Below are 26,429 nucleotides of genomic sequence, written 5' to 3'. Positions count from 1 at the left end.
TGAACCAAAATCTCCTTGAGAAAAAAGACCATGCTGTGTCTTCTTGAGAACCCTTTTCCCACATCTCTCAGAATATCTTACGCATAACAGATGGTCTATATATACTTGCTGGATGACTAATTTTCTAGCCTCCAGAGTAAAATGCACAGTAGGTCCCAAATAAAGGATACACACTATGGCAGGTGTTTACTAGAAAAGAAAATATAATAGGAGAATAAGGGACAATAAAAATAATTTTTCAATGGAAGATAAGGTAGTTGTGGGAAGTTCACACTTTTCAAGTCTTTTAACTGCCTTTTAACTGCATTTAAAATTAAGTTTATGTTCAAGTGTGTGTGTGTGTGTGTGTGTGTGTGTGTGTGTGTGTGTGTGTATTATTCAGCCAACATGTAGATTTGGATGTCTGTTCGGGGAATTGCTCCCTCACTAATAATTAAATCCTAAATGGCCATTTTGAGAAGTGGCAGTAACCATCCACATTCTATAATCTTGTAATTACTCAAGTGTAATTAGAACACAGGAGTATTTAGAAATAGGCAGTGTGTTTCTTGTAAATTTCGTCTGTATCGGTACTTCATAAAATGGGGGTCACGTACCCTAGACAGCTGTCATTGGATAAACTTCATGAAGTTCATGCCCAAAATTATATCCAAAATTGTAAGTGTGTGTGTGCATTGTCTCAATCTGTTTGCATTGCCATAAAGGAATACCTGAGGCTGGGTAGTTTACAAAGAAAGAGGTTTGTTTGGCTCATGGATATGTTGGCTGTACAAGAAGCATGGTACCAACATGTGCTTCCAGCGAGGGGGCTGCCTTCACTCATGGCGGAAGTCAAAGGGGAGCCGAAATGTGTAGATTACTCGGCAAGAAAGGAAGAAAGGGGGAAAGAGGGGGTGCTAGGCTCTTTTCAAGAACCAGTTCTTGAGGGAAGTAAGAGTGAAAACTCACTGACTTACTGGAGTGGCACAAAGTCATTCATGAGGGATCTGCCCCCACCAGCCAAACACCTTCCACAGGCCCCACCTCGAACAGTGAGATCAAATTTCAACATGAGACTCTGTGGACCCCAACAAACTATATCCAAACCATAGCATGCATTTTTCTGGGGAGAGGGTCTATCACTTTCATCAGGATCTTAAAATAGTTTTGGACACTGCTAATTCAAGGCTTTCCCTTATCACATTAGTTTTTAAGCCCTATTCAGACATAGTGCTATGGCATTAGCCCTGGGCCAGTAAGAGGAAAACCAAGGCTGGTCCTGGCTCTGCCAATGCCCAGGATGGTGGCCTTGGTGAAACAGTTGAAAGCTCTCTGGACCTGTTTCTGCTCTTCAGTTCATAGGCAATGAGTAATCTCTGAGACTCGCTAGAGCTAACAAGATATCCCAAGACAATTTCCCTGAAAAAGGACCTGCTGAGGAAGAAGAGGGCAGCTTCACTTGATGCTTTCTCATTGGATCCTTTCCTATAAAAGAAGTATAATATTCATCTTAAATAAATCTATATCTAACTGCTCACAATTACTACCTTAATAAATATTAACTGGATGCTCACAATGTGACAGTCAGCAATGATTAACTTTTCATGCGGTCCTCTAAGACTTGACCTTTACTGAGTAGCTCGCCCCCACACTGCACATAACTCTAGCAGGTAAAGTAGACAGTAAAAGTATCGACGACTAAGAGAATGGCACAGAGGACCAAAGAACAAGTGGTTGATCACCAAATGAGTAGAATAGGCATTGTACAGATGTTGAAGTGGAAACATAGTACTCTGCTATGATAACCAGTTTCATCTGGCTAATCTGTCCTGTTGGGTCAGGGCCCACTTCTCCTTTGCCTTCCAGAATTGTGTGATCAGTTAAGAGAATAGTTTTCCTTCCTAGAGGAAAATGTTTCTTTAAAGATTTGGAAGTAGCTGCACTCTGGCTCAGAATCTCTAAACCAGCTCTGACAGGAATAGAGAGCCATAAACAAACAAAAAGCAAGCGAACACAGATCCTTAATGGAAGAGAAGCCATATAATGAATAATTTGGACCCAGGGATGCTCTAACCATAATTCTTCACATGCTCAAAGGTTTCAATGGAGGAAGTAAGATTTTATAAAAGCTTTGAATTAGAGATGAAACACAAGACAAAGTACTAAAGAGAAAAGAGGCTTTTAGCACTTAAGAGAACAGAAAATATGATATTAATCATTTCATTTCTTGATCCATACATGTTCCTCTTAATGTTAGCATTAAAGTTAGTAACTTTTATATTGATACTCCGCCTATGTGGAGTATAGTATAGTATAAGCCATATGCATATGACTTACCTCTTGAATTAGTCATCTCCGTACACCCAATGCCCAGGATTTTTTTTGTATCTCCTTTGTGTAATGATGTGCCACTACTAAATACTCAGCAAATATACTATGAATGAATAAAGGTAGCTTCTCCCTAAAACTTAAGATGACGATAAAGCTGATAAACCAGAGCAACTCCATCTTGAATAGGAGCTGGGTAAAAGGAGGCTGAAACCTACTGGGCTGCATTCCCAGACGGTTAAGGCATTCTAACTCATAGGATGAAATAGGAGGTCAGCACAAAATACAGGTCATAAAGACCTTGTTGATAAAACAGGTTGCAGTTAAGGAGCTGGCCAAACCCACCAAAACCAAAATAGTGACAAGAGTGACCTCTGGGCGTCCTCACTGTTACACTCCCACCAGCGCCACGACAGTTTACAAATGCCATAGCAACGTCAGGAAGTTACCCTATATGGCCTAAAAAGGGAAGGCATGAATAATCAACCCCTTGTTTAGCATATCATCAAGAAATAACCATAAAAATGGGTAAACAGCAGCCCTCGGGGGCTGTCTATGGACTAGCCATTCTTTTATTCCTTTACTTTCTTAATAACCTTGTTTTCACTTTGCACTGCAGACTCGCCCTGAATTCTTTCTTGTGCAAGATCCAAGAACACTCTCTTGGGGTTCTTGGACCCCCTTTCCTACAGGACCCCTTTCCTGTAACAAAGCCAATGACTTGTCTTTATAAGGAAGCTGAATATTTTCTTCTAACTCACCATAATTAATATCCACTATGTATCTATTTTATTAAAAGTAAAAATGTAAATGGAGGTCCTCAGTGTGTTGCTGATCTTTTAGGGGAGGGGGCATGGAGATCTACACCGAAGAAAGTTGTTCCCTGTTTGGTGATGGGGATCAAGGGACGTGTGGGAAGAAGATCTTACTTATTGCCCACACTTAGAAACTGTAGCTAAATTAATTTGTGCTTCTTAAGAAAAACATAAGTGCAGTAAAAAACAATATATGGTTCAAATAAATAGGTTTTGGTTTTCTCTAATACATGTTTCATGCAAGTTTTCCTCCCATCCTTCCCTATGACCATGTTTGGTATATCATGTATATGTAAGATCACGCTTTAGATAAATTTGCATATGTGTCAACTAAATTCCTAGAGAAGAGAAAATATTTGGGGTACATAATATCTTTAAATTTTACCAAAAACTTATATACAAAATTTTCTGGAATCTCCTCCATACCAAGAGATCCTACAATAGTTTTTACAACCCATGTCTAAGTGGTAGAAGAGATCAAAATTGAACTAATCACCTGCATGCTTAGAAAGCCTTTAAATTTATTTGAGATACTCACTTTCTACCATGCATGAGATTTCCTCAAAGCTGCTTCTGGATTATTTCCTTTTGGTCATAAATCAAATATCCAAAAGCTGGCTTATATAATATTATCTGACTTCATTTTCTCTAAGTTCATCCCTTTAGAACTAAAACAAATTGCAGGGATAACAAAGGGGGGTTTCCCAGTGTGTTCTGGTTTGTGTGATCATCGTGGTATAATGGTCCATTACCATGACTTTCATCTTCCTATGAAGTGTGCTGAAGTTGAAATGGGGAAGATATTTTTGAGGAGGATATTCTCTTATATCATGATATCCACAGAGAAATAAACATGTTTCATTTCTGAGGATATCAAAGGGAAGACCCCCTCAACAGGTCACTTCTTGTAGGAAATGATATGTAACAATGTGAGAGACTAAAATGAGAACAGTAGCCTTAGCCTTCTGGTACTCTTTTGCCTTAGCCTTCTGGTATTCTTCTGGTATTCTAAGAGGGTGTTCTTTTCTAAAGTATCTCTTGATTATTCACCTCAGGGTCTCATAAGAAGCATGACCAACACAGTAGGCACTTCATATTTGTTGGATTTGACTTAATGTTATAGATTTCCATTTTTTCCTAAGTGTTGGTGAGAACGGAATACTACACCATATTTGAGCTATTGTTCTCCAAGTGAATATAAGCATTTTTCTTGCCTGGGCTGAGTGGCTCACACCTGTGATCTCAGCACTTTGGGAGGCTGAGGTGGAAGGATCACTTGAGGATGGGAGTTTGAGACCAGCCTGAGCAACATAGTAAGACCCCATTACTACTAAAATAAATTTAGCCAGGCAAGGTAGTGCACACCTGTAGTCCCAGCTAATCAGGAGACTGACGTGGGATTGAACCCAGGAGTTCAAGACCACAGTGAGCTATGATTGCACCACTGCACTCCAGCCTGGGCAACAGAGTGAGATAATAGAAAAAAAGTATTTTTCTATTAAAACATATACTCCATTAAAGAAGGTTGAAACTGGGTTTTTTTTGTTTGTTTATTCACTTGTTTATTTGTTTGTTTGGTTTGTTGGCTGGCTGGTTCATCACTGATAATGCTTGATCATAGAATGGTAAGAGAGAAAAATGATATAGTACAAATCACAAGTTTTGAAGTCAGACAGGGCGAGTTTAAATCCTAACTCCTTGACTTTACTAGCCATACAACCCTGGGCAAGCTCCTTAATCTCTCCAAGTCTCCATTTTTCTTACTTATAAAATGGAATAATCACCCCCACTGGCCAATGTTGTTAGGAGGATTAAATAAGACAATGTATATAAGATGGCTACCTAGCATAATGACAAGCCCATAGCAAGCATTAGTCATATAGCTATTTTTATGTTTATAATTGCCTCATAAGGCCATAGTTAGGATTCAGCAAAATTTATACACACACACACCCAACATGGTTCGTGACACATACAGTAATAAATGGTAATGCTCATGTTCTCTAAGAACACAATTTAATACGCAATATGAGCCATTCTCCTTACATTCCCCAGGGAGCTTTCTCACATGACTGTGCTCCTGGCCACATTTCTATGTACGATTATAGCACATACCTAGGCCTATCTCAGGCATACATCAAACACTTCACAAATCCCTCACTCTGAATACACTCTAACAATGTTTCTCAATTGCCAGAAATCAAAAAAATAGAAATAATAATCAGAATTCAGATCTGCAATGAAAATTCTGGTAAACACGACTACTTTGATATGGCACTTTGAGTTGTTGAAAGCACTAAATGACTAGTGTTGAGCACGCTAGCCACGAGCTATTTCCAGCCCTCGTTGTATTTCCTGGCTTTACCTGGATGGGATGTGTGCTGAAAGCAGATTTGTTACACATGCCATACAAATAATTATGGCCTGACTGGTCTCCTGTGTCACATCCTCAAGTCTCTTCTCATGACTCATCATTCAGCTGGAAAGCAGGAAGTGCTCTATTTGGGGGAGGAAGTCAAAAGGACGCCACGCCTCAGGACAATACCCTTCTTACCTAAGCAGTGTTATTATTCTGCCAGGCAACACCCAAACAGCGTGTTTAATCACACGGACAGAATGGAAGATCAGGGCTATGAGGTTGCTCTAGGATATCACAACTGAGATGTCACACACCACAGAGCTACAACCAAGAGCCTGTTCCACCAACCCCTACACCCAATTGAGTTCGGGTGGTGCCAAAGGCATGACACCTTTAACCTCAAAGCACAGAGTTTGAGGCATTTGCTTCTTCTGGCATTTCTCCTGGAAAATTGCCATAGACATGTGGAGGCAGAAGAGGGTGTGTTCTGCATGTACTTATGTAGGCATATGTGTCCATACATGAGAGATTTTTGGTATTCAAAGGAAGCTACTCTGAAGATTTTGGCTGTCAAAATTGTTAACTATTGTTTTTTCACTAATTTGCATCTAAAAAAATAAGCCTGAGATTATACCAAGATGTGACTTTTTTTTTATGGAGTGGAAGGTATATTTCCATTTCAACAAGTTAGAGTTATCTTACTTTTCACTTCTATTTAGAAAGTCTGGAGTAATCACGACTATCACCCTCACTCAAAGTCAGGAACAAAAAGCCAGAAAGAGATTGGAAGAATGACACACTCAATCTCACCCTCTTTCCAGCCCTAGACGCACATTCTAATTTAGAAGCCTTAGAGGAATGGAATGCTTGCTAGCCTTAGTTCTTTCTGGATCTCAATCTTCCCTTGCCGCTGAGAATTTGACTTCTGAATTGGAAATGTACAGTGGTTAAGAGATTGTTGTTATTTGAAAATTGTGTAATTTTTAGCAAGTCATAATTATGTATTTAAGGTATGTATCAATAAGGATAATTTTATTCTAAATATCGAGAATGTGTTCTAATGATTTATATTCATAAAACATACTTAAGTTAATATCAGGTTATATATTTCTAAAATTGTTATCATTTAATGAAATTCTTTCACTCAGCATTTATTCATGTGCTAGGCATGCCACCACCACACAAGCTATATTTTATTATCTCACTTTACAGGTGAGAAAACTGAGGTACAAACTTCTGGTCCAGTATCACACTGCCAAAAAGCAGTAAAATCTCATTTTGACACCAGGCCCATGTGCTTTCCACTGTAGAAACTGTCTCTTCTATTTATTAATGAGCATGCATATTGTTGGATATATATGCAGCTTGGTCAACAGTTTAGAAATAAGGCTTTATAAAGATTTAAATCAATAGCAGTACACGAGTAATCCAATGGCCACTTATACACATCCTCTAACTGATCTGAACACAATTAGTACCTGCATATAAGCCCTCCAAGACACCAAAATGAATGTGGCATCTGTTTCGCATATCAAAGCTGGTAGGGGACACCACTATAAGCATGCACGGCTCACCTCTTCATGGTCTATTTACTCTTGCTTAGACGCATGTCATTTCCCAACCTTTAGCAGACAAAAGGCACCAGGAGTAGAGGAAAGAGAGTAGTTTGATCTCAGTGAGAAGGGAGGGCTGGCAACTTAGAGCAATTCTGTAACGTACTGGTGTCAGCCAGTGGGGGGCAAAAACTCCTACATAGCTCAGAAGCCTCAGAGGGTGCCAGTCAACTGAAGCACGGAATAGGAGCATAAGCTGCTAAGGATGGCATCGCCATTATGCCACAGGAAAACAAAATGTAATATTTCACCTAAGAAAAAAATCAAAGAAAGAGAACAGAATTTATTTAAAAATTCTTTCGAGACTATTTCAATGTTTAAAGGAGAAAGAATATGTGTAGAGAAGACATTTCCCTTTATTGAAAACCAATTTTTTGTAGAGGTTCTCATTTTTCAAAGTGGTTAAAAGTCATTTGTTTGGTTCAGATTTCTGATTTTTTCAGACTCTGGAATATTTGCAGAATGTTTACCCCTAATCTGAAAACCTGAAATCCCAAATGTTCCAATTAGAAAAAAAAAAAGCAGTTGCTCGGGATTTTTTAAACAAATAAATTTATTTACAATGGGATTATTTCTTGTTGTGAGAGGTTTCAGAGCATGCAGAAAAGTAGCTTTATTTTCCTGTTTACCAGCACCAGTCACCACCATTGTAGCGTTATCTCCAAATCAAGTTTTATGAAGAGTCATTCTCTTCCTCTGCCTTTACAATGTGCTCCCCATCTTGGACACTCCTTTCAATCTCTCTTCCCTGAGTTTTTTGAAGCTGCCTCTGCTATTTTCCACACATGATTATATCCCATTTTACTAGAACCACTGAAGGACAATACATTGAGCACCTGGGATGATAAGACTGAGGCACAAAAGTGGAATTACTTCATCTTTGCATTCAGGGTTCCTTAGCTTCAACTCTACTAGTAACTCCCATTACAAGTATCTGATCTGTAAAGAGAAAGAGAGACCACACACCCAACAGCCAAGCCATTGATCTAGCCAAGAAAAACAGCATGTGATAGAATTTCAAAATGCCTTCTTCCTCTGAGTTTCCTCCAAATAGATAAGAATGAATAATTGCTGGGAATTGTGTCTTGGAGCCAACAGATCCAAGAACTAACTAATTTGGAATTAGCTTCCTGAAGTAGCATCTCTCCAGTAGAAAAAGGATAAAAACATTAAATAGATAAATTAAAACAATTTCCAGGAGAAGCAGTAGACAATAAAATGATTTTTTTAAAGTTTTACTTCAATAGCAATATCGTATGTCCTTAGGGATGTGTACCTGGGACATAGTTCACAGGAAGAGATTACAGGGAAAAAAAATTAATGAATGAAATGTCTTGAGGAAAAAACTCATAAAGGAAATATTTCTCCGGTCCTAAGTTCCTGGTCACAAAATATATCTTGAACAAAACTCTGGAAAAGATACTTTAATGCATATGGCAAAAGGGGCATGTTTCTTTAATTTACAAAGTGTTCTTATAATCTTATAAACTGTAGATGCAACCCAATAGAGTACTGAACAAAAGATATGAACCAGCCATTCACGGACCAAAAACAGTACAACTGCCAAGAAATATTTTAAAAGATGCTTAACCTCACTCATGATTAGGGAAATACAAAGCAAAATAATAAAAATTTTCAAAGTTTGAAATTACTCAGGTTAAAGAACTGAAAAAACAAGTATACTCCTACACTGTTGTGGAGAGTGAAAATTGCTTCAGACTTTCTAGAGTGCAACTAGAAAATATTTATCAAATTTTAAATTTTGCACAACATCCATATAATGTATTCTTCCCCTTGGCTTCCCCAAACAGATACTATGTAAATAGTTACCATATCGTACTGTTTAGGGAATAATGACAGGAAAAAAAAAAAAAAAACCCAAACCTCTGTACACGTTCAGTGCCATACCTTTTTTGGATTTTTTTTTGAGACGGAGTGTCACTCAGTCTCCCAGGCTGGAGTGCAGTGGCGTGATCTCAGCTCACTGCAACCTCCACCTCTCAGGTTCAAGTGATTCTCCTGCCTCAGCCTTCTGAGTAGCTGGGATTACAGGCATGTGCCACCACGCCAAGCTAATTTTTATGTTTTTAGTAGAGACAGGGTTTCACCACGTTGGCCAGGCTGGTCTCGAACTCCTGACCTCAGGTGATCTGCCCACCTTGGCTGGGATCACGGGCATGAGCCACTGTGCCCAACTGGCATAATTTTTTGAAATCTGGGGTTAGTTGAATCCATGGATGTGCAACCCATGGATACAAGAGCCAATTCTATTAGTCAACCATTTAGTCTGAAAATAATGACATAGAAGTAAAGATAGGGCAACCTATAGTTCTTTTTCCTTTTAGTCCTGCCTTACTGTCAGTAAGCTGAAAATAGTGAGTGTTGGTTAGAATGTGTGTGCATCAAGAAGCAAAATAAAAACAGTTGAATCACTTTTGTGCAAAGTTCCCATTGCCCTAGTAAGAATGAAATATATACATATATCTGAGCTAGGAAGTTCAAATTATGTAATTTGGGTGATTCTGCATGTAAGTTAAATGGTGTTATATTTGCATTTCAAACTGGTATTACACCACAGATAAACAAATTTATGCTAATAATTTAAAAATTTGAGTTTTTCTTTACTTAGAACATTAAATGGCAAAGAACAAAATGTGGAGTTGAGATAGAGAGAACAGAAAAAGTTAATATTTTTCCTCTGAGGAGAACAAGAGATATCACATTTTTATTTTGCACTGAGTCCCATAAATTATGTAGTTAGCCTTGTCTGTACTGTTTGAACTTTGTATATATATGCCCTATTTTTGTATACTAAAAAATAGGTTTCCTTTTGCCTGCCCCACTCACTCCTTTACTTTATGAACTTTATGCTACCTCTTACTTCAAATGATCACAGGTCTATTTATTAATTTCAAAAAACAATTCATAAACTGGTAAGATCCAGAGGGAACTGGCAACCAAAAGACAACAGGTGCCCAAATGAAGAAACACTTTTAATAAACAAAGGCAATATTTCATGCTATTATTCCTGCTCTCCTTTCCTTCTGTGGGTAAACACTGTCCCTGATTTATAGCTCTGGAACCACAGTCAGCAAAATGAAATTAAGCAAGAATAATATGCCAGATTAAAAAACCCAAACCCAATTTCATGAACTCGATATGTGGCAGCTGCACTGTCAACATAGATATTTATTCTCTCAAAGGCCATAGATGCAAGGTCATCTACCCCACAAGGGATGCTTGCCTTGATGAGTGCGTACACGTCAACTCAGGAAATGTGGATCCATAGAGGTTATTTACAGGGATAACATCTTCGTAAGTTAGTAGAAAAAGAATTTCTCTTGTGGCATTTACTACCAGGGTACCAATTTGATATCCCATAGTCTTAATAGAGACTAACATCTCTTTTAAAATTGAAGGAGGTAACATTTTATATTTTACTTATTTGCTTTTAATATTACTAACCATATGTATTACTTTGAATTTCCAACAAATGTATTAGTTCTTAGTAACTAAAAATTCAATATGATTATACTGCAATGACTCTTACATACTTAAAGTTTTCTATTGGGCTGGGCGCAGTGGCTCACACCTGTAATTCCAACACTTGTTGAAGCTGAGGTGAGTGGATCACCTGAGATCAGGGGTTCGAGACCAGCCTGGCCAACATGGTGAAACCCCATCTCTACTAAAAATACAAAAATTAGCCAGGCATGGTGGCACGCACCTGTAATCCCAGCTACTTACGAGGCTGAGGCGGGAGAATTGCTTGAACCTGGGAGGCGAAGGTTGCAGTGAGCCAAGATCGTACCACTGCACTTCAGACTGGGCAACAAGAGCAAAACTCCATCTTGAAAAAAAAAAAAAAAAAGTTTTCTATCTGAAACAGAGTCACATTTTGTGAAAATATTCTCAGATTTAAAACATTGGACGGTGCTAATAGGGGTTCAAGGTGTTGGAGTTTAGTGAAATAATCAAGTAAATGGAACAAGTAAATGAAAACTCTGGTAGGTATGTCAGAGTCAATTTGTATGAAAATTTTGACTCAAAATGCCTTGACAGTTTCAGTAATTTTAAAAATTGATTTTTCTTTTACAAGAGGTTGAGAAGAGCAGTCAAATGAACATTTTGGAAGTCTTGCCCAACAACCTATTAAAGAGAATATTCTGCGTAAAACATTCTACAGAGAAGCCCATAACGGTGGCTGCTTCTGGAGAAGAGATCTGGTGGTTGGGGCAGAGGAGGGTGAGAAGTATGCTTTTTGATATATACCCTGTTGTACTTTTGGAATTTTGTACCACATGTATGTATTACCTAGTTTCAATAAATTAAATCATTTCTTTAAAATAAAAATAATAACAACAACAAATTAGCCAGGTGTGGTGGCACATGCCTATAGTCCTGGCTACATAGGAGGCTAAGGTGGGAGGATGTTTTGAACCCAGGAGGTCAAGGCTACAGCGAGGCATGATTGCACCACTGCACTCCAACCTGGGTGACAGAGAGAGACTCTGTCTCAAATAAATAAATAAATAAACAAACAGAATTCTTGTTTTGCGTGATAGGTTGCACTATGACTAATTTTTAAAAGTATCACTGAAGTTGTCCAGTTAGCTTTATAGGCCTTTTTAAATGTGGACAGTTTTGGGGAGAAATGCATCTGAGGATACAAAACCACACATCTGTGAAAAACTCCTACGGTAGCTCACTCAGTTTGGAACTAGGTACAAAATGTCCAAATGATGTCAGCTATTTAAAAGGGCAATGAATCAACAAATTAGAAACATTTATTTTGAAATGGGCTTTGGTAGAACCTCTTTTGGCAAAGCATTTCTGTTATGATCTCTGGAACTTAGCATTTTTCCCTAATAATTTCTTCTTCACTACAAAAAGAGTTAAAGCCTTAAAGCTTGATGACCAGTACTTTTCTATTTCCACTCTCACCAGCACAAATTCTACAAAGATATGTTACACTGGGAATAAATGTTCTCCCACATAAAGAAGAAATAAGCTACATAATCTGGTCTATATTCTTTTAATTCCACAGAAAATGATTCTTCATCTTTTGGTAGATAACAGACCCCTATCCAATTAGAATGAAGGCTAACAATATATTAATCATAATTTATATGTGTGCATCCATTAATACATGGATTATATATGGAATATATATGGATAATATATGGAATATAAAAGTGCACACACATATAAAAATTTCAAAAATGTCAAAGCTGGTCCTTGAACTCCTCAGGGCTCAAGAATCCCAGGTGAAAAGCACCTGTTGTGAATCATCCCTCTTTGCTGAGGCTCCACACGCAGACCTACCTGCCAGCGGACTAAATGAGTTATTACATTACTAACAGGCAAAAGGCTCACATTCAGCCTAATCCTACATTTTTCCTAAACAAACTAAGAGCTCTTTTCATTCCAAAAGTGCCCATCACTGAATTCTTGATACTTACATTATCTTCTTCAGACTAAGCTGGTAATAATTTACCACTAAAGAGTCAATCTACATAAAAAGATAAGAATAGTTTCTGGCACTTAGTTGGTGGTCACTAAAATTCATCTATTATCATTACTTACGTATTATTCACATACAGAGACCCACCTTGCAAATGTAAAATCCAAATGACCACAATGTTTTCTAATCAGATTTGGCCCTCAGCCAGTTCATACTGGGATGCCTCACATGGATGAGCTCAGGGGCTCACCTTCCTTCTACATGAGGTCAGAGAAGACTTCCCCAAGTGCCAGGGTAACACATACATGAAAAAGAGTGATGTGGAGTGTTTATGCTTTCTGCCACTCAAGGACCCGGGCCTGACAGCCTAGGTGAGCTCTTGCCACGCCAGTATCAGCAGAACTCCTGCTGAAAGTGGGAGGCACTGACTGAGAAAGATCTGCAGGCCTGTAGTCCAGGAGAAACTAAATGGATCTCCTGAGTGTGTATAGTTCCCTCCAGATCCATTTTGAAGCAACATACGGCCTCTTGCTCCTGGGCCTCTCAGCCCAGTCTCTTGGAGGGGCCACAGCACTCTGGCCTCCACTTTTCCTGAATCAGCAATCGGAGATGTTGTGCTCCTGATCCCTGTTCCCTGAGCTGATCTCAGGTTCAATACCAGCCTGTCCTTCCTAGAGTCACTTTCTCTTTGATCATCTGGATCGTCATCTCCTCAGGAGGAAACTCAGCCTCCTTGCAGCCTTTCCTTCACAGAAAGATCTGATCATAAAAATAAACTGCTGAGAGGTAACACATGTGTGAACAGGCTGCCATGATTCCCTCTTGATGTGATTTGCCTAAACTGGGAGGCGTCGTCTTGAAGACGCAGGAGGAGACAGCATTTGAGCTGGGTCTTGGGGTAGGTAGAGAAGGAAGGTGACTGTAGGCAAAGGGCCGCTACAGCAAAGAGACCAGGAAGAGCCAGGAAGCAGCAGTAGTTAGTGGGCCTGAAGTTGGAGTCTGCTAGGGATGTTTCACCGAGTTTGACCTTCGGTTCTCATGATTAACATGTCTGGGTGTTTTATGTGTTTCTGCACCAAGAGAGCAAGCAAGCACATGGCTAGGAGCTGTGGGATGGGTCAGGGAGGAGCCGAAGGATGTCAAAACCCTGTTCTGTCCTCAAGAAAGGCCACGAGGCTCCAAAGGGCTTCTCCTTCCACAAGGAGAGCCTGAGGATAAGAGAAGATTTTCCCTCACGCTGGGGGGCTGCTATGACCTCTCCTCTGTGTGAAGATATGTCACATCAGAAAGACTTGTATCCTTTGCCTGGGTCTGGTGGTATCTTCCTGTCTGTCACATTTCTGTCAACCCTACAAATGCAACGCCCATGGAGTGAGGGACTTTTCACTCTCCTTGGCGATTACTTTCTCTATTCCTTCCACCTCTAGCTCCTGTATGCACCTCTGTTGTACCTTTTGTCTCACTTTAATATTTATTTTATTATATTTATCTTCATTAAATTGCAAGATCCTTAGGGCCACAAGTTGTTCATTTCTGCATCCCCAGTGCCTAGCATTGTAACTGGCATTTAGTGAATGCTTGACTAATGCCTGCAGATATGACTGAGGTTGATTTAAAAAAAAAAATGTAAGTGTCAATTAATAGAGGCACTACAACTAGAAAAGGATATAGGGGCAGATTTAGAAAGCTGAGCATGCCAGGGCAGCTAGTTTGAACTTTACTCCTTGGGCAGTAGCAAGAGCTGAGTTAGATGTCTGACACCTGGAGTGAGGGATTTGAACCCCTGCTCTGTCTGCATCCATCCATCATCACCACCCACATCTACTGGGTGTGTTCTTGGAACGAGGGGATTAATTACATAATACCATTTCTTCCTCTCAACAACCATTTATGGTAGGGTTATTTTGACCCCCGTTTGACAAATGAGGGAAGAGATTTAGGGATATTATGTACCTTGCCTGAGGACACAGAGCTGGCAAGAAGCAAGACCAGGACTGTCACTATGTCCTGGTCAATTCCAGTCCATGGTCTTTAAGCTCTGCACTGTCTCACTTATGCTGGTGAGGCTTGAGGACAGAGAAAGGAGGTCACTGCGAATGGTGGGATGGAATTGAAAAGGAAGAGGTAAATGTAAATATATGACTGATTATAACGGGAGGCCAACTAGGACAAGGAGAGGCAGAGAGAAAGCCAGGCTGAAATGCTGAAGGGTAAAGTCTGATGTTTCAGACCTAGGTGAGGTCTGGACGAAGGGCTTGGATAAGGGAGAAGGAAATACAAAGTAGCAAGCAGAAAACAAGAAAGAGAATTCAGGGGAGATAGATTCCCAACTGTGCTAAAATATATTAATGTCTTGATTAACAGAGCCAGGACTCAGCTGTTTAGAGGATTCTACACATGCTTGCAACTGTTATTATCAGGAATTCACCGAAGGCTTTTAATTTATTAATTTTCATTTAGTAATTATCACTTTATTAATAAGGTACAATTTGTTATGTATTATGAAACTTTTTGGTAAGGAAGGAAAGAAAATGTTGAGGGAGAGAGTGTGACTAGCAGTACAGTTTTCAGAGAAAACACTAACATTTAAAACACTATCTTAAAACTTTATCCTTTTTTTTTTTTTTTTTTTTTTTGAGAAAGGGTTTTGCTCTGTCACCCAGGCTGGAGTGCAGTGGCATGATCATGGCTCACTGCAGCCTCGACCTCCCAGGGCTTACGTGATCCTCCCACCTCAGCCTCCCACGGCTACAGGCATATGCTACCATGCTGGGCTAAACTTTTGTGTGTGTCTCTTGTAGAGATGGGGTTTCACCATGTTGTTCAGGCTGATCTCAAACTCCTAGGCTCAAGAAATCTGCTCGCATCGCCCTCCCAAGGTGCTGGGATTACAGGAATGAGTCACCAAGCCCGGCTTTATACCTTTTTAAATAAGCGAATGCCTTTCAAGGTGTTGTTCACAAAGTAGTGTATGTCCCTGAGAACAGGTGTATCTCTTACTAAATCCAATATCTGATCATTTTACTACATATCCCATTTTTAAGTTCTGTGTGCTTTTAATGGGAATTGTATATAGTGAAAGTTATTATAGAGCTTTTTTTCCTTTTTTAGAATATTTGCATTTGGCAATTCTATAAACTTTAAACAAAGCTAAGCATAGGCAAAAAATACCCTCCAAACAGATAAACTAAAACCCACAACAAATAGCGAAGGCCTAAAAATGAAAACCCGTTTCATTAAAACTTAGTGGTAAGAGCTTCAGTACTTTCTCCACAACTATTAAAGAGGTAGACACAGTATTGGACAGTGGAAAAGAGAAGGCAGTTACGGATGCACACACAAAAAAGAGAACTCGCTTCTCTAACTTCAGAAAAGATCACAATTCTACTGGATGGTTTCACTCAGACCAAAGCTTAAAGCATGTTTGGGGGAGGGCATGGCATAGAGGCAAAGGAAAGCAAAGGACCAGAGCTTTCCACAATCAAATCGCCGGGATCTTCACAGACACCCAACAGCTAGAGGAGTGGAAGATTGACCATAGATCATGGTGCAAATATCCACAAAAGAAATATTCACAAAATTTTGTTACAGATCATAAAATAAGATTTACATAGAGGTTATAGGAAACAATTAGAGGCAAGATATGGATCTGTAAGAATATTTAATAAATTTCTGAAGCAAATGAGAGAAGCAACAAAAAATTTTTAAAACGCCAATCAATTCATGCAGCCAACACCATTGGGTAAAACACATTATTACTTACATCATGTTATTTCCCAAATCCACTATAAATGAAGGTAATACCTTTATAAAACTAATTTTAATTTTTTAAATCATGAAATAGCCAGGTTGATGGTGGATTTAATGAATTTAAAATGTATGTACATTAAATATTATGAAACATGAAAAGTAAACAGACCAAGATTAAATATGTGCAGAAATTCTAACAGAGGGTTAATGTCTCAATCATATAAAGCATTCACGTAAATTGGTCAATAAATGCCAATGTATTTAATTCATATGAATAACATGTCCCAAAAGAGGACATGTTACATTGGGTATTTATAATCGGTAAAAAAAAATAGATAAGAAATCACAAGAAGAGAAAACCAAACACCGCATGTTCTCACTCATAGGTGGGAACTGAACAATGAGCTCACTTGGACTCGGGAAGGGGAACATCACACAATGGGGCCTATCATGGGGAGGGGGGAGGGGGGAGGGATTGCACTGGGGGAGTTATACCTGATATAAATGATGAATTGATGGGTGCTGACGAGTTGAAGGGTGCAGCACACCAACATGGCACATGTATACATATGTAACAAACCTGCACGTTATGCACATGTACCCTAGAACTTAAAGTATAATAAATAAAAAAAAAAATTTTGAAAAAAAAAAAAAAGAAAACCTCAAGCATCCCAGTAATCAAAGAAACACACTTACAGTAGCAATGCCTATTATATTGGACACACACAGAGCCAGTCACTAACCTATGATGGGTCAACTTAGAATTGTTCAAATTGACAATGGTGTGAAAGCCGTAAGTATTCAGTAGAAACTATACTTCAAGTAGCCATACAACCATTCTGGTTTTCACTGTTACTCCAGTATTCAATGAATTATATGAGATGTTCAACACTTTATTATAAAATAAGCTTTGTGTTAGACAATTTGGCCAAGTGTAGGCTCATGTAAGTGTTCTAAGCACATTCAAGATGGCATAGGCTAAACTATGGTATTCAGTAGGTTAGGTGTATTAAATGCATTACTGACATGATATTTTCAACTTACAATGGGTTTATCTCAATGCATCCCCATTATAAGTTGAGGAGCATCTGTATATATAATGGTCACACTGGCCAAGGCCAGAAGCAATAAGCATGCTCAAATACTGTTGGTGGCAGAATAAAAGCTACTGAAAATAATGTGATCATATTTATCAAGAGTCATAAAAGTTTTTATGTTCTTCAAACTAGTGATTCTTCTCCCAGGAATTTATTGTAGGTAAGTAATTCTTACAGTATAGTCTGGGGATAGTTGAGAACTCCCACGATTCCTAGGGGATCCATGAATTCAGAACTTCATTCATAGTAACAGTAAAATTATTACCTGTCTTCTTTACTCTCATTCTCTCATAGGCATACAGTGAAATTTCCCAGGAGCTACCAATTGTGAAAGACACCATTGCTCAGACTGTTAAGAGAATATGGAATTTGGGGGTGATCTTGCACCTTATTCTCACTCTTTCAATAACCATTCCACATAGGCAGCCTCTAGTTAATAAAGCCTTGAACAAACCCCACAGCTTCTGACTCTAAAGTACTGACTTCCATTATTACATAAATCTACCAGAAACTCTAATTTGGAAGTAGAATGTCTGTAGGAGAGAAGGACAAATTACACTAGGAAATTCAACACAGACTTGTAAGGAACAAACATATTATTCAATCATAGCGTCTTAGCACAGGGCAAGGACGCCAGCCAGGTGTATGCAGAAGTAAGCACAAAGGGGAATGGTGAATTATCAAAACCCATTGCTGAAGGGGTTCTCAGCTCTGGCTGTCCAGAGACTCATCTGAGGAGCTTTCAGAAGCTACTGATGAGGCTCCCTCTTCTAGAGATTTTGGCTTCAACAGTCTATCAAAAGCCCTGGCATGGAAATCTTTTAAAAAGCTTCCCAGATACTTCTAATGTGAAACCAGTTTTAAGAACTACAACTATAAATTATGAAAGATACCAAAAAGTTCTTCTCCCCTTCCAAATAATATATTTTGATACAATATGAACTACTGCCCTATATTTTATTCTTTCCATTCACAGAATTTGTGGCTCACCCTTCTTTAATTTGCAAACCAAAAAGGGACGAGGGGGACACTAGATTTTTCAACTCATAAGGCACGTAAGAATCAATCAACATGAACTTTGACCACTTCTGTCAGCAAGGCAGATTTAGGTAAAGGTATCTCTATTTTACAATAAGTGGCCTAGGAAGCTGGAGAGCTTTGCAAAATGTCATCCAGCAAAGTTGGGTTAAACCAAGAATAGACCAGAATCTCAGGCCAGACCATTCAACCACATCAACAACCTTTGGATGGTTTGTCTTGCATTTATTGGTTTGGGCTAGACAGCTCAAAACATTGAGGTCAGTGAGATCAAACAGGGGCAAGACTGTAGGAATTCGGAGAAGCCAACTTAGTGACAGGATTTCCTGCTGCTTCATCCCCTGTGTCAGACCCTCTGCCCCAGTGACTGTGCCCTAACCTCTCACTGCAGCCCAGAGACGACTCAGGAGTGGAATTTGGCCCCATGAGAGCAGGAAAGTCCCATGACCACAGGGTTTTCTACACATAAAGAGCTTAACAGTATCCCCCAGTCCACACCACGAGTTCCTTCTGAAAGTCTCAAGTTCTTAAAGCTTTCCCAGCTAGAACTGCCTTTGCCTGGGGGAACCCGTTAAACCCTAGAGCGGATTTCTCCAGATGATGGCTGAACAACAAAAAACAAACCCAGACATTTGGAAACACAACACATGACAGGCTGAGTTCTCACCACGCCTGCCCAGGGACCCAGCAAAGGAGAAGAACCCAGAGTGCCACACAACACAACCACAGAGTGAAGAAGCCCAGCCCCTTTTCTGTGGGCTCAGTCCCTCGGGACAAGCCTGCCTCAAATGCTACCATTTGGTTAACTGTCCCCAATCCTTTAGGGATGCTGAAAAACAGCCTTGCTACCCACATAAGAATTCAGAAGCAGATCTCTTTGTCCTTGGATGAAATGAGGCCCTTGGTGGAAATGGATCTCGTCTTGCTCTGCCCCTGTCCTTTAGCACGCTGGATCTTTCTTAGAGCATTTTTCAGTTTGTCTCATATTTGTGTCTATGATTGTCTTCTCCACTAGATTGTAAACCACAGAAAGGCAAACACAGTGCATTTTGCACCTCCACCTGGTGGAAACAAGTATGTTTGCTGAATATGACAGAAGCTTCTTAGAGATTAAATGTTTAATGTGGCATCAATTACTGTTGAGGTGAGCGGCTATTGAGAAGGGCAGGCTGCTCAGTAGCTTAGCTGAGTGAGTGAGGGGGCCCAGTGTAAGAGAACAGTGCAGGGGAGAGAGTGGGGGTGAGGTGTCAACAGAGTCCTGGCTAGTGCATGGCCAAGGGAAGCATTTCCGAAACTCTTTTAACAGCAGCTCCTGAAAGATGTGAATATTCACTCTACACTCCTGAAATGAACACCCAAAGTAGCGCCAGCTCAGAGAAAGCAGCTATAAAGCACTTTGCTGGCAGGCCCACCGTACAGAATATGGGTATTCCTAGCATTTGCCAGCCAAGCCTTGATCTGCTCAGACCCCCTGATCATCTTCTGAGAAGCAGTGAAATCATTGCTTGGGGAGCAGGTAGAACTCTCAGTTATCAATAATGTGACAGAATGCCTATAAACACCAAGGACTTCATTGAGTCTAAGAGCTACAGGCAAAATACGTTCCAGGGGCCTGGAGGGTGAAACACCATCACCCACAATCTGTTTCCTTGAACAAAATTCATTTTTAATATGTGCCATTCAAATATGTCACTAGACAAATACATGTATGTAATTTTGCTGTGATAAATGTTACTCTGCCTAGTTATGAACAACTACCTTTATTTATCTTCTAGAAACATATTTAAGATCATCAGGCTAAATAAACATGCTTCACTAACAGAAAGATGAGCCACCACTCACCCCCTGGCCCCACACACACCACAAACAAAGATGAAATCAAATTATGTCCCTGCCATGGTACATATTTGGGTCTGGTGGAACATAATTAGAAAAGCCAGAGATGTTTTTGAGCACAATTCCAAAATGCAAACAGTAACATGTAGTATTTCCCCACTCTCCCACCCTTCACTAAAAAATAAAAGGATCCATTCTGACCTTGTAGAGCATACGTCCTTTTTCTGTCTCTCAAAGTTCTCAGACATCCAGTGAATATCTATCCTTTATTTGATCAGCAAAATGTACCTTCATTGCCGTTCATTCCCTGTTCGTGTCTACCACTGAGTGGATCTCAGTCCACAGAGAGGAAACCGGTGCTGATGGTTCTCCAGGAAAGCTCAGGCAGTCTAAGGCAATAAGAAAACACTTCCTTTTTTTTTTTTTTTTTTTAAACTTTAGTTAGCTCCTAATAACTTCACTCCCTTCCTTTCTGGATTTGAATCATTTTGCCACTCCATGGAAAAGCTTGAAGACACAGGAATGAGACCCTGGTGCAGACATAAGTCCAAGTCATCGGAGCAGGCTTCCGCTTGGTTTAAAAGAATCAGAACTGTGAGGAGAAAGACTAGAGAACCAGCCAACAGGATGTGTGTGGCTGGAGTTCCTGGCATGAAGTCTTGGCTTTCATGTTTATTTTTGGATATATTTTTCTTAGTCCTTTGATGCAAATTTCTGGCCTGAGAAGTAACCCTACAGTACAAGCTCCAAAGTTGCCAAAAGTAAGCTCGGGCTCCTGACTTGGGAGAATACAGGCCCTTTGGCTTTGAGGCTCTGGTTACTCCGATGAGGGTGTGGGTCTCGGTCCCTGTGCATTATCAGGCAGGCAAGGGGCTGCCTTGTCTGCAGGTAGACCAGGCAGTCCTAACTCAATACCCAAGTCCATTAAATATAAACCTGGAAAGCCTACCATTAATGCAAAAGTGAAACAACCTGAAATTGTTAGTATGGTGGATAAAGCCATACAATTTACCTGAGAATTTCTGGGATATCTATGTTCTGAGATATTAATTTTTAAGTATTTGGCTTTCATTTTTCCGACAGCTACAAACAGATAGGAACATCAAGCCTATTGGAACAAGAGCAGGTGCCTCTGGAAGGTATATTATTCTAACAGCGTTTTTAAAGCACCTTAGCAAAGACTAAGCTGCTGTTGCTTCAAACAATCCTTATTCTCACTGTGGCTTGAAAGATTATTAATAGAAAAGGGATTTTCCCCTATTTACTCTAAAAAAAGTTAGTAAATAGAAGTAACTAAAAAGCTTTTTGGTTCCACAACTGTCAACATATCTGACAGAATCTTACAGAAAAATAAACATTCTGAAAATTAGGGAATAGAGACAGTCATAAACATATTTCTTCAACAGCATTCATTATTCTGATTAATATCCCTATTTACTAATGGCTTTTCTTAAGACAGAAACGTTAACTTTCTTATTTTTACCACTCAGTTTTGTATCTCATAAAGCATGAAATACATTTTCAGTCAGTTAACAATGTTTACTGAGGCCACAGACACATTTGAGGAGTAAATCTAATGTGCCAATCATTATATCCAAGCAATAGCTCTCCATGACACATTTTGCCCTGGTTGGAATAAAATCACAATAGTATGTCAAGAGGCTTCCAGATAACAATCACAGCTAAGAAATCACTTTTATTGTGACACAGGTCAGACTACAAATTTAAAACATTGTTTTTATTTTTAATGGCTCTGTAATTTTATTATTGTCTTTAATTTTTAAGAACATACTCATAAATATGTGTTATTATTTTGAATATGCTCAAACATGGCTCACGGTAACAGGGAAATTTTTCCAGAATGGTGTTCATGCAATTGAACTGCAGGTAAACAGGTGGTAAACACAAGTTCAAGGGCCTCTCAGAAGCATTCTTTATGGATTTAACCAAGAGCACCTCTCTAATCTACTTTCCTGAACACAGTGGACTCATCACCTCATTCAATTTCATGTATTTGAAATATTCCATGTAAAGATATCAAAACATGCCACAAACCTGAAATCATCCTCATACAAACACAACATCAGAGAGAAAGCCAAGAAGAAAACCCAACAAAACCCTCACTGTTTTGTTCTAGCCATTGGAAACCCTCTTATACTCTCTGTGCTGAACAGAAATTCATGGACTTGGATAATAGATCAGTTTTGTATTTATTCCAAGAGCTACTATCAATCATAAAATACCTATAATCTTAGATCAACTATTAATATCATAACTGCTTTAAACTCCCAAACTTACAGTTAACTGCTTTGTCATTTAACTTCCTTACTGAGGGTAGAAAATGCCACTAGTGTAAAAGAGTTTAAATGTAAATTATAATTGTCTTAAGAACTAAAAATGGTATTCTAAGACTTTTAAATCCATTTTCTTCTGTATGTAATTCAGAAACATACTGTCTCCAATATTTATCTCTCCCCATCTCTGCCTCCTTCCTGAAATGTTACTGGAAAATCAGATGTTTTACACCCTGGTTAATATTTTTCATTAAGTTCTAATATTAAAGGGGCATAAATGGAGAGAGGCATTATTTACCAAATCTGAATAAACTTAACATAATTCATTCAAGCTAAGAAAATATGACCTGACTTTAAGATAGAGCAACCCAGCACCCTCAGATCTGACCAAAACTGGCAATTGAAACACGGAAAGGGAGAAGGAAACCAGGTCATTTTCATTAGGAAAGATGTAGGGTACAAAAGAAAAAAAAGTGCCAAGCTGCTACCTCAGTTATATCTTAGGGAATATTTATTTTATTTGATAGATTTATAGAGACCATTGAGGAAATGCTTCTGATCACATTTATGATGATGATTTTTTAAAAATACTCTGAGTGTTGCCTATTTGACTTACAGCAGAATAGACAATATAAAGCAAGAGGTATTGGGGATGGAATTAAACAGGACTTCAAAACCTTACGTGTGGTTCTCTGAGGGCATACCTGAGGAAGCCTAGGAAACTTGCCCTTGACCTGGAAAAGAAAAGGAATTCCCTAGCTTTGTGCTACCATTAAAGTCCCAAGCGTAAGATATAAAGTACAGTATTTGCTCAGTCTATTAAAGGACTACTTTTTGACTGTGCTACCTGTTAGTGATTAGGGACCATAATTTTCAGTTAGAAGCAACTCAGAATCCTGATGGAAGTGTTCTAGCCTGCAGCCCCTATAAGTGACAGTAAGAGTACCTACAAGGAAACAAAGCCCAACATAAGAGTGCCTGCCATGAAATGAGCCCACCAGGACATTCCTCAAAAGTAAACACTCAACTGAGATGAACATGCAAATTTAGACAAAGGGTCTCTAATTTTTACTATTTGGAACCTGTCACCGAACAGTGAACTCTGAGCACCTTACCTCCCTGATTGTGGAGGCCTTATCCAGTTGACCTTGCTGCTGCTTTCTTTTTATGTTTGCATGATATACATTTTAGTGGTTTTTTTTTTTTTTTTCCTCTCTTTTTGAAAAAATTTCAGTAGGCTTTTGGGGAATGGGTGGCATTTGGTTACATGAATAAGTTTTTTAGTGGTGACTTCGGAGATTTTCGTGCATCCATCACCTGAGCAGTGTACTCTGTACCCAGTGGTAGTCTTTTATCCCTCACCCCTCTCTCCCCTTTCCCCCAAGTCCCCAAAGTCCACTGTGTCATTCTTATGCCTTTGCATCCTCATAGCTTAGCTCCCATGTATGAGTGAGAACGTACAATGTTTGGTATCCTATTCCTGAGTTACTTCACTTAGGATAATGGTCTCCATTTCCACCCAGATTGATACGAATGCTATGATTTTGTTCCTTTTTATGGCTGAGTAGTATTCCATTATATATATATCTCTCTCACAATTTCTTTATCCACTCATTGACTGATGGGCATTTGAGCTGGTTCCATATTTTTGCAATTGTGAATTATGCTGCTACAAACATGCATGTGCAAGTATCTTTTCTGTATAATGACTTCTTTTTCTCTGGGTAGATACCCAGAGTTGGGATCGCTGGATCAAATGGTAGTTCTATTTTTGTTCGTTAAGGAATCTCTACACTGTTTTCCATACTGGTTGTACTAGTTTACATTCCCACCATCTGATGCCTTCTGTCTGTGCTCTTACATTTCAGTGATGACTCAGGAGTCAGCCTGAATCCTGAATACGTAATTCTTCCCTGTATGGTTCTTCCCTTTTGATATTTGGGTGATCTACATGACTTAGGCTTCTGCTGACAGCATGAGCTTGGGTTTAAATTTTGCTAACAGATACCAGCACAGGATGGATTTTACCAGAACAAGGATGAATTAATTTTACTAACCCTATTATCTGACATATCAAAGAACAGGCATTCTGGTTATCAAATATTTTGCAAGCAGATTAGTGCTATATATGCCATGTATAGATCACCGATATTCCAATCATGCACCTAAAGTTATTTAATGATATATTATGCTCTGAGATTCTATGATTTTTATTTTCTGTCTCCTCTGAGTGGAACAGAAGCCCCTACCCTGAGAGCAGAAGCATACAGATTTGTATATATGTATAAACACACAAACATCTGAGTACACCCACATACATACATATACATATACCTAACACATGGGATATACTCTGTATATTATGAATAAATGAATACACAATAAACAGAATTCAATCTTTTTTATTCAGAAGGTACTTCAGAGTTGTATAATTTTTTAGGATTATCATGTACTGTATGTGCACAAGTGTGCCCGTTAATGAAGTCCTGATTAACAGATTGCTAGATAATGGGGTTTATTGCATTTTCAGTTTAGACAATTAAAACGTTGATTGAGCATCTAATTCACACTCTACACTTAGTTGCATGAACAGGCAAATAAAATGAAACATCTGACTAATCTTTTACTCACTATGCGATTTCAGTCCCTACCCTGTAAAAGAGGTTAGACTAAAAACTATCCACTCTTATCAACTCCAAATAGCTCTCTGAATGTCGTCCCCAGTACACTTAAGCCAATGGCAAGGGAGATCACAAATCATGCTCTGAGGTTACAGGTGAAGAGGTGGACCCACTGAACTGCAAAACAGGTGGCAAGGTTTTAGATAGCAAGGACAGCCCTCCATATCAATGTCCCTATTAAATATTTTTCCTCTAAGGGAAAGATCTGTGGAAAACAGTCCTAAAATGTACTCTGATACAACCTAACCAAGGGATCAAACTTAGCATCAACAGAGCAACCAGACATTATAATCCTCCTGATGTCCTTAGCATCACTTTTCACATTCTTTTTTTTTTTTTTTTTTTTTTCTGAGACGCTCTGTCGCCCAGGCTGGAGTGCAGTGGCCGGATCTCAGCTCACTGCAAGCTCCGCCTCCCGGGCTTACGCCATTCTCCTGCCTCAGCCTCCCCAGTAGCTGGGACTACAGGGGCCCGCCACCTCGCCAGGCTAATTTTTTGTATTTTTAGTAGAGACGGGGTTTCACCAGGTTAGCCAGGATGGTCTCAATCTCCTGACCTCGTGATCCGCCCGTCTCGGCCTCCCAAAGTGCTGGGATTACAGGCTTGAGCCACCACGCCCGGCCCACTTTTCACATTTTCTTGCCAAAAACGTTTGATTTGATCTAATCAAACCTTTAGCCTAATTTCCATTTATAGGAAACCCTGGGATAGAAGTGCAAAAAAAGATGCCATGAGAAAAACAATCAGACAAATCTTGAATTTGGGAGAAACTGACCTGGCCTTTTTAACAAGTCAATGCCATGATGGGGCAGGGGGAAAGTAAGAGAGAAAAGGAGAGGCGGGGGAGAGAGAGAGAGAGAGAGACGTAGATAGAACAATCAAATGTAAGACATGGCTCTTTATTGGAGACTGGTTTGAAACAAAGCTATAAAAGATATTTATGAGACAATTAAGGACATTTGAAATACAGACTGGGTATTAGATAACATTACGATATTATTAGTTTTATAGGTGAGATAATGGCATTAGGGTATGTAACAGGATATTCTAAGTTTTTTGAGATATATGCTGAGTATTTAGGGAGAAATATTATATGTCTATCATTTACAATAAAGTAGTTTACCAAAAAAAAAACAAACAAAAAAAAAAACAAGCAAAGCCGAAGCCAATATGGC

At 39.2% G+C, this 26,429-nt stretch overlaps 1 protein-coding gene across 18 annotated transcripts in view; it reads right to left on the bottom strand.

Moving 5' to 3' along the window:
- RAPGEF4 (Rap guanine nucleotide exchange factor 4) overlaps positions 1-26,429 on the bottom strand; it is a 312,185-nt gene that overhangs the window by 207,507 nt on the left and 78,249 nt on the right. Inside the window, exon 1 of one of the 18 annotated variants that reach the window (XM_023185992.1) lies at positions 20,481-20,863. The exons of the other annotated variants lie outside the window; for them this stretch is intronic. Coding sequence (XP_023041760.1) covers positions 20,481-20,492 — 12 coding nt within the window. The 5' untranslated portion in view covers positions 20,493-20,863. Of the gene's footprint in view, positions 1-20,480; positions 20,864-26,429 lie in introns of those variants that run through there. 18 annotated transcript variants of the gene reach the window in all.

This window comes from Piliocolobus tephrosceles, chromosome 11 (genome assembly GCF_002776525.5).
Source record: "Piliocolobus tephrosceles isolate RC106 chromosome 11, ASM277652v3, whole genome shotgun sequence".
NCBI classification, from domain to species: domain Eukaryota; kingdom Metazoa; phylum Chordata; class Mammalia; order Primates; family Cercopithecidae; genus Piliocolobus; species Piliocolobus tephrosceles.
The sequence above is the reverse complement of the archived record's forward strand: the minus strand, read 5'-3'. Positions and strand labels throughout refer to the sequence as shown.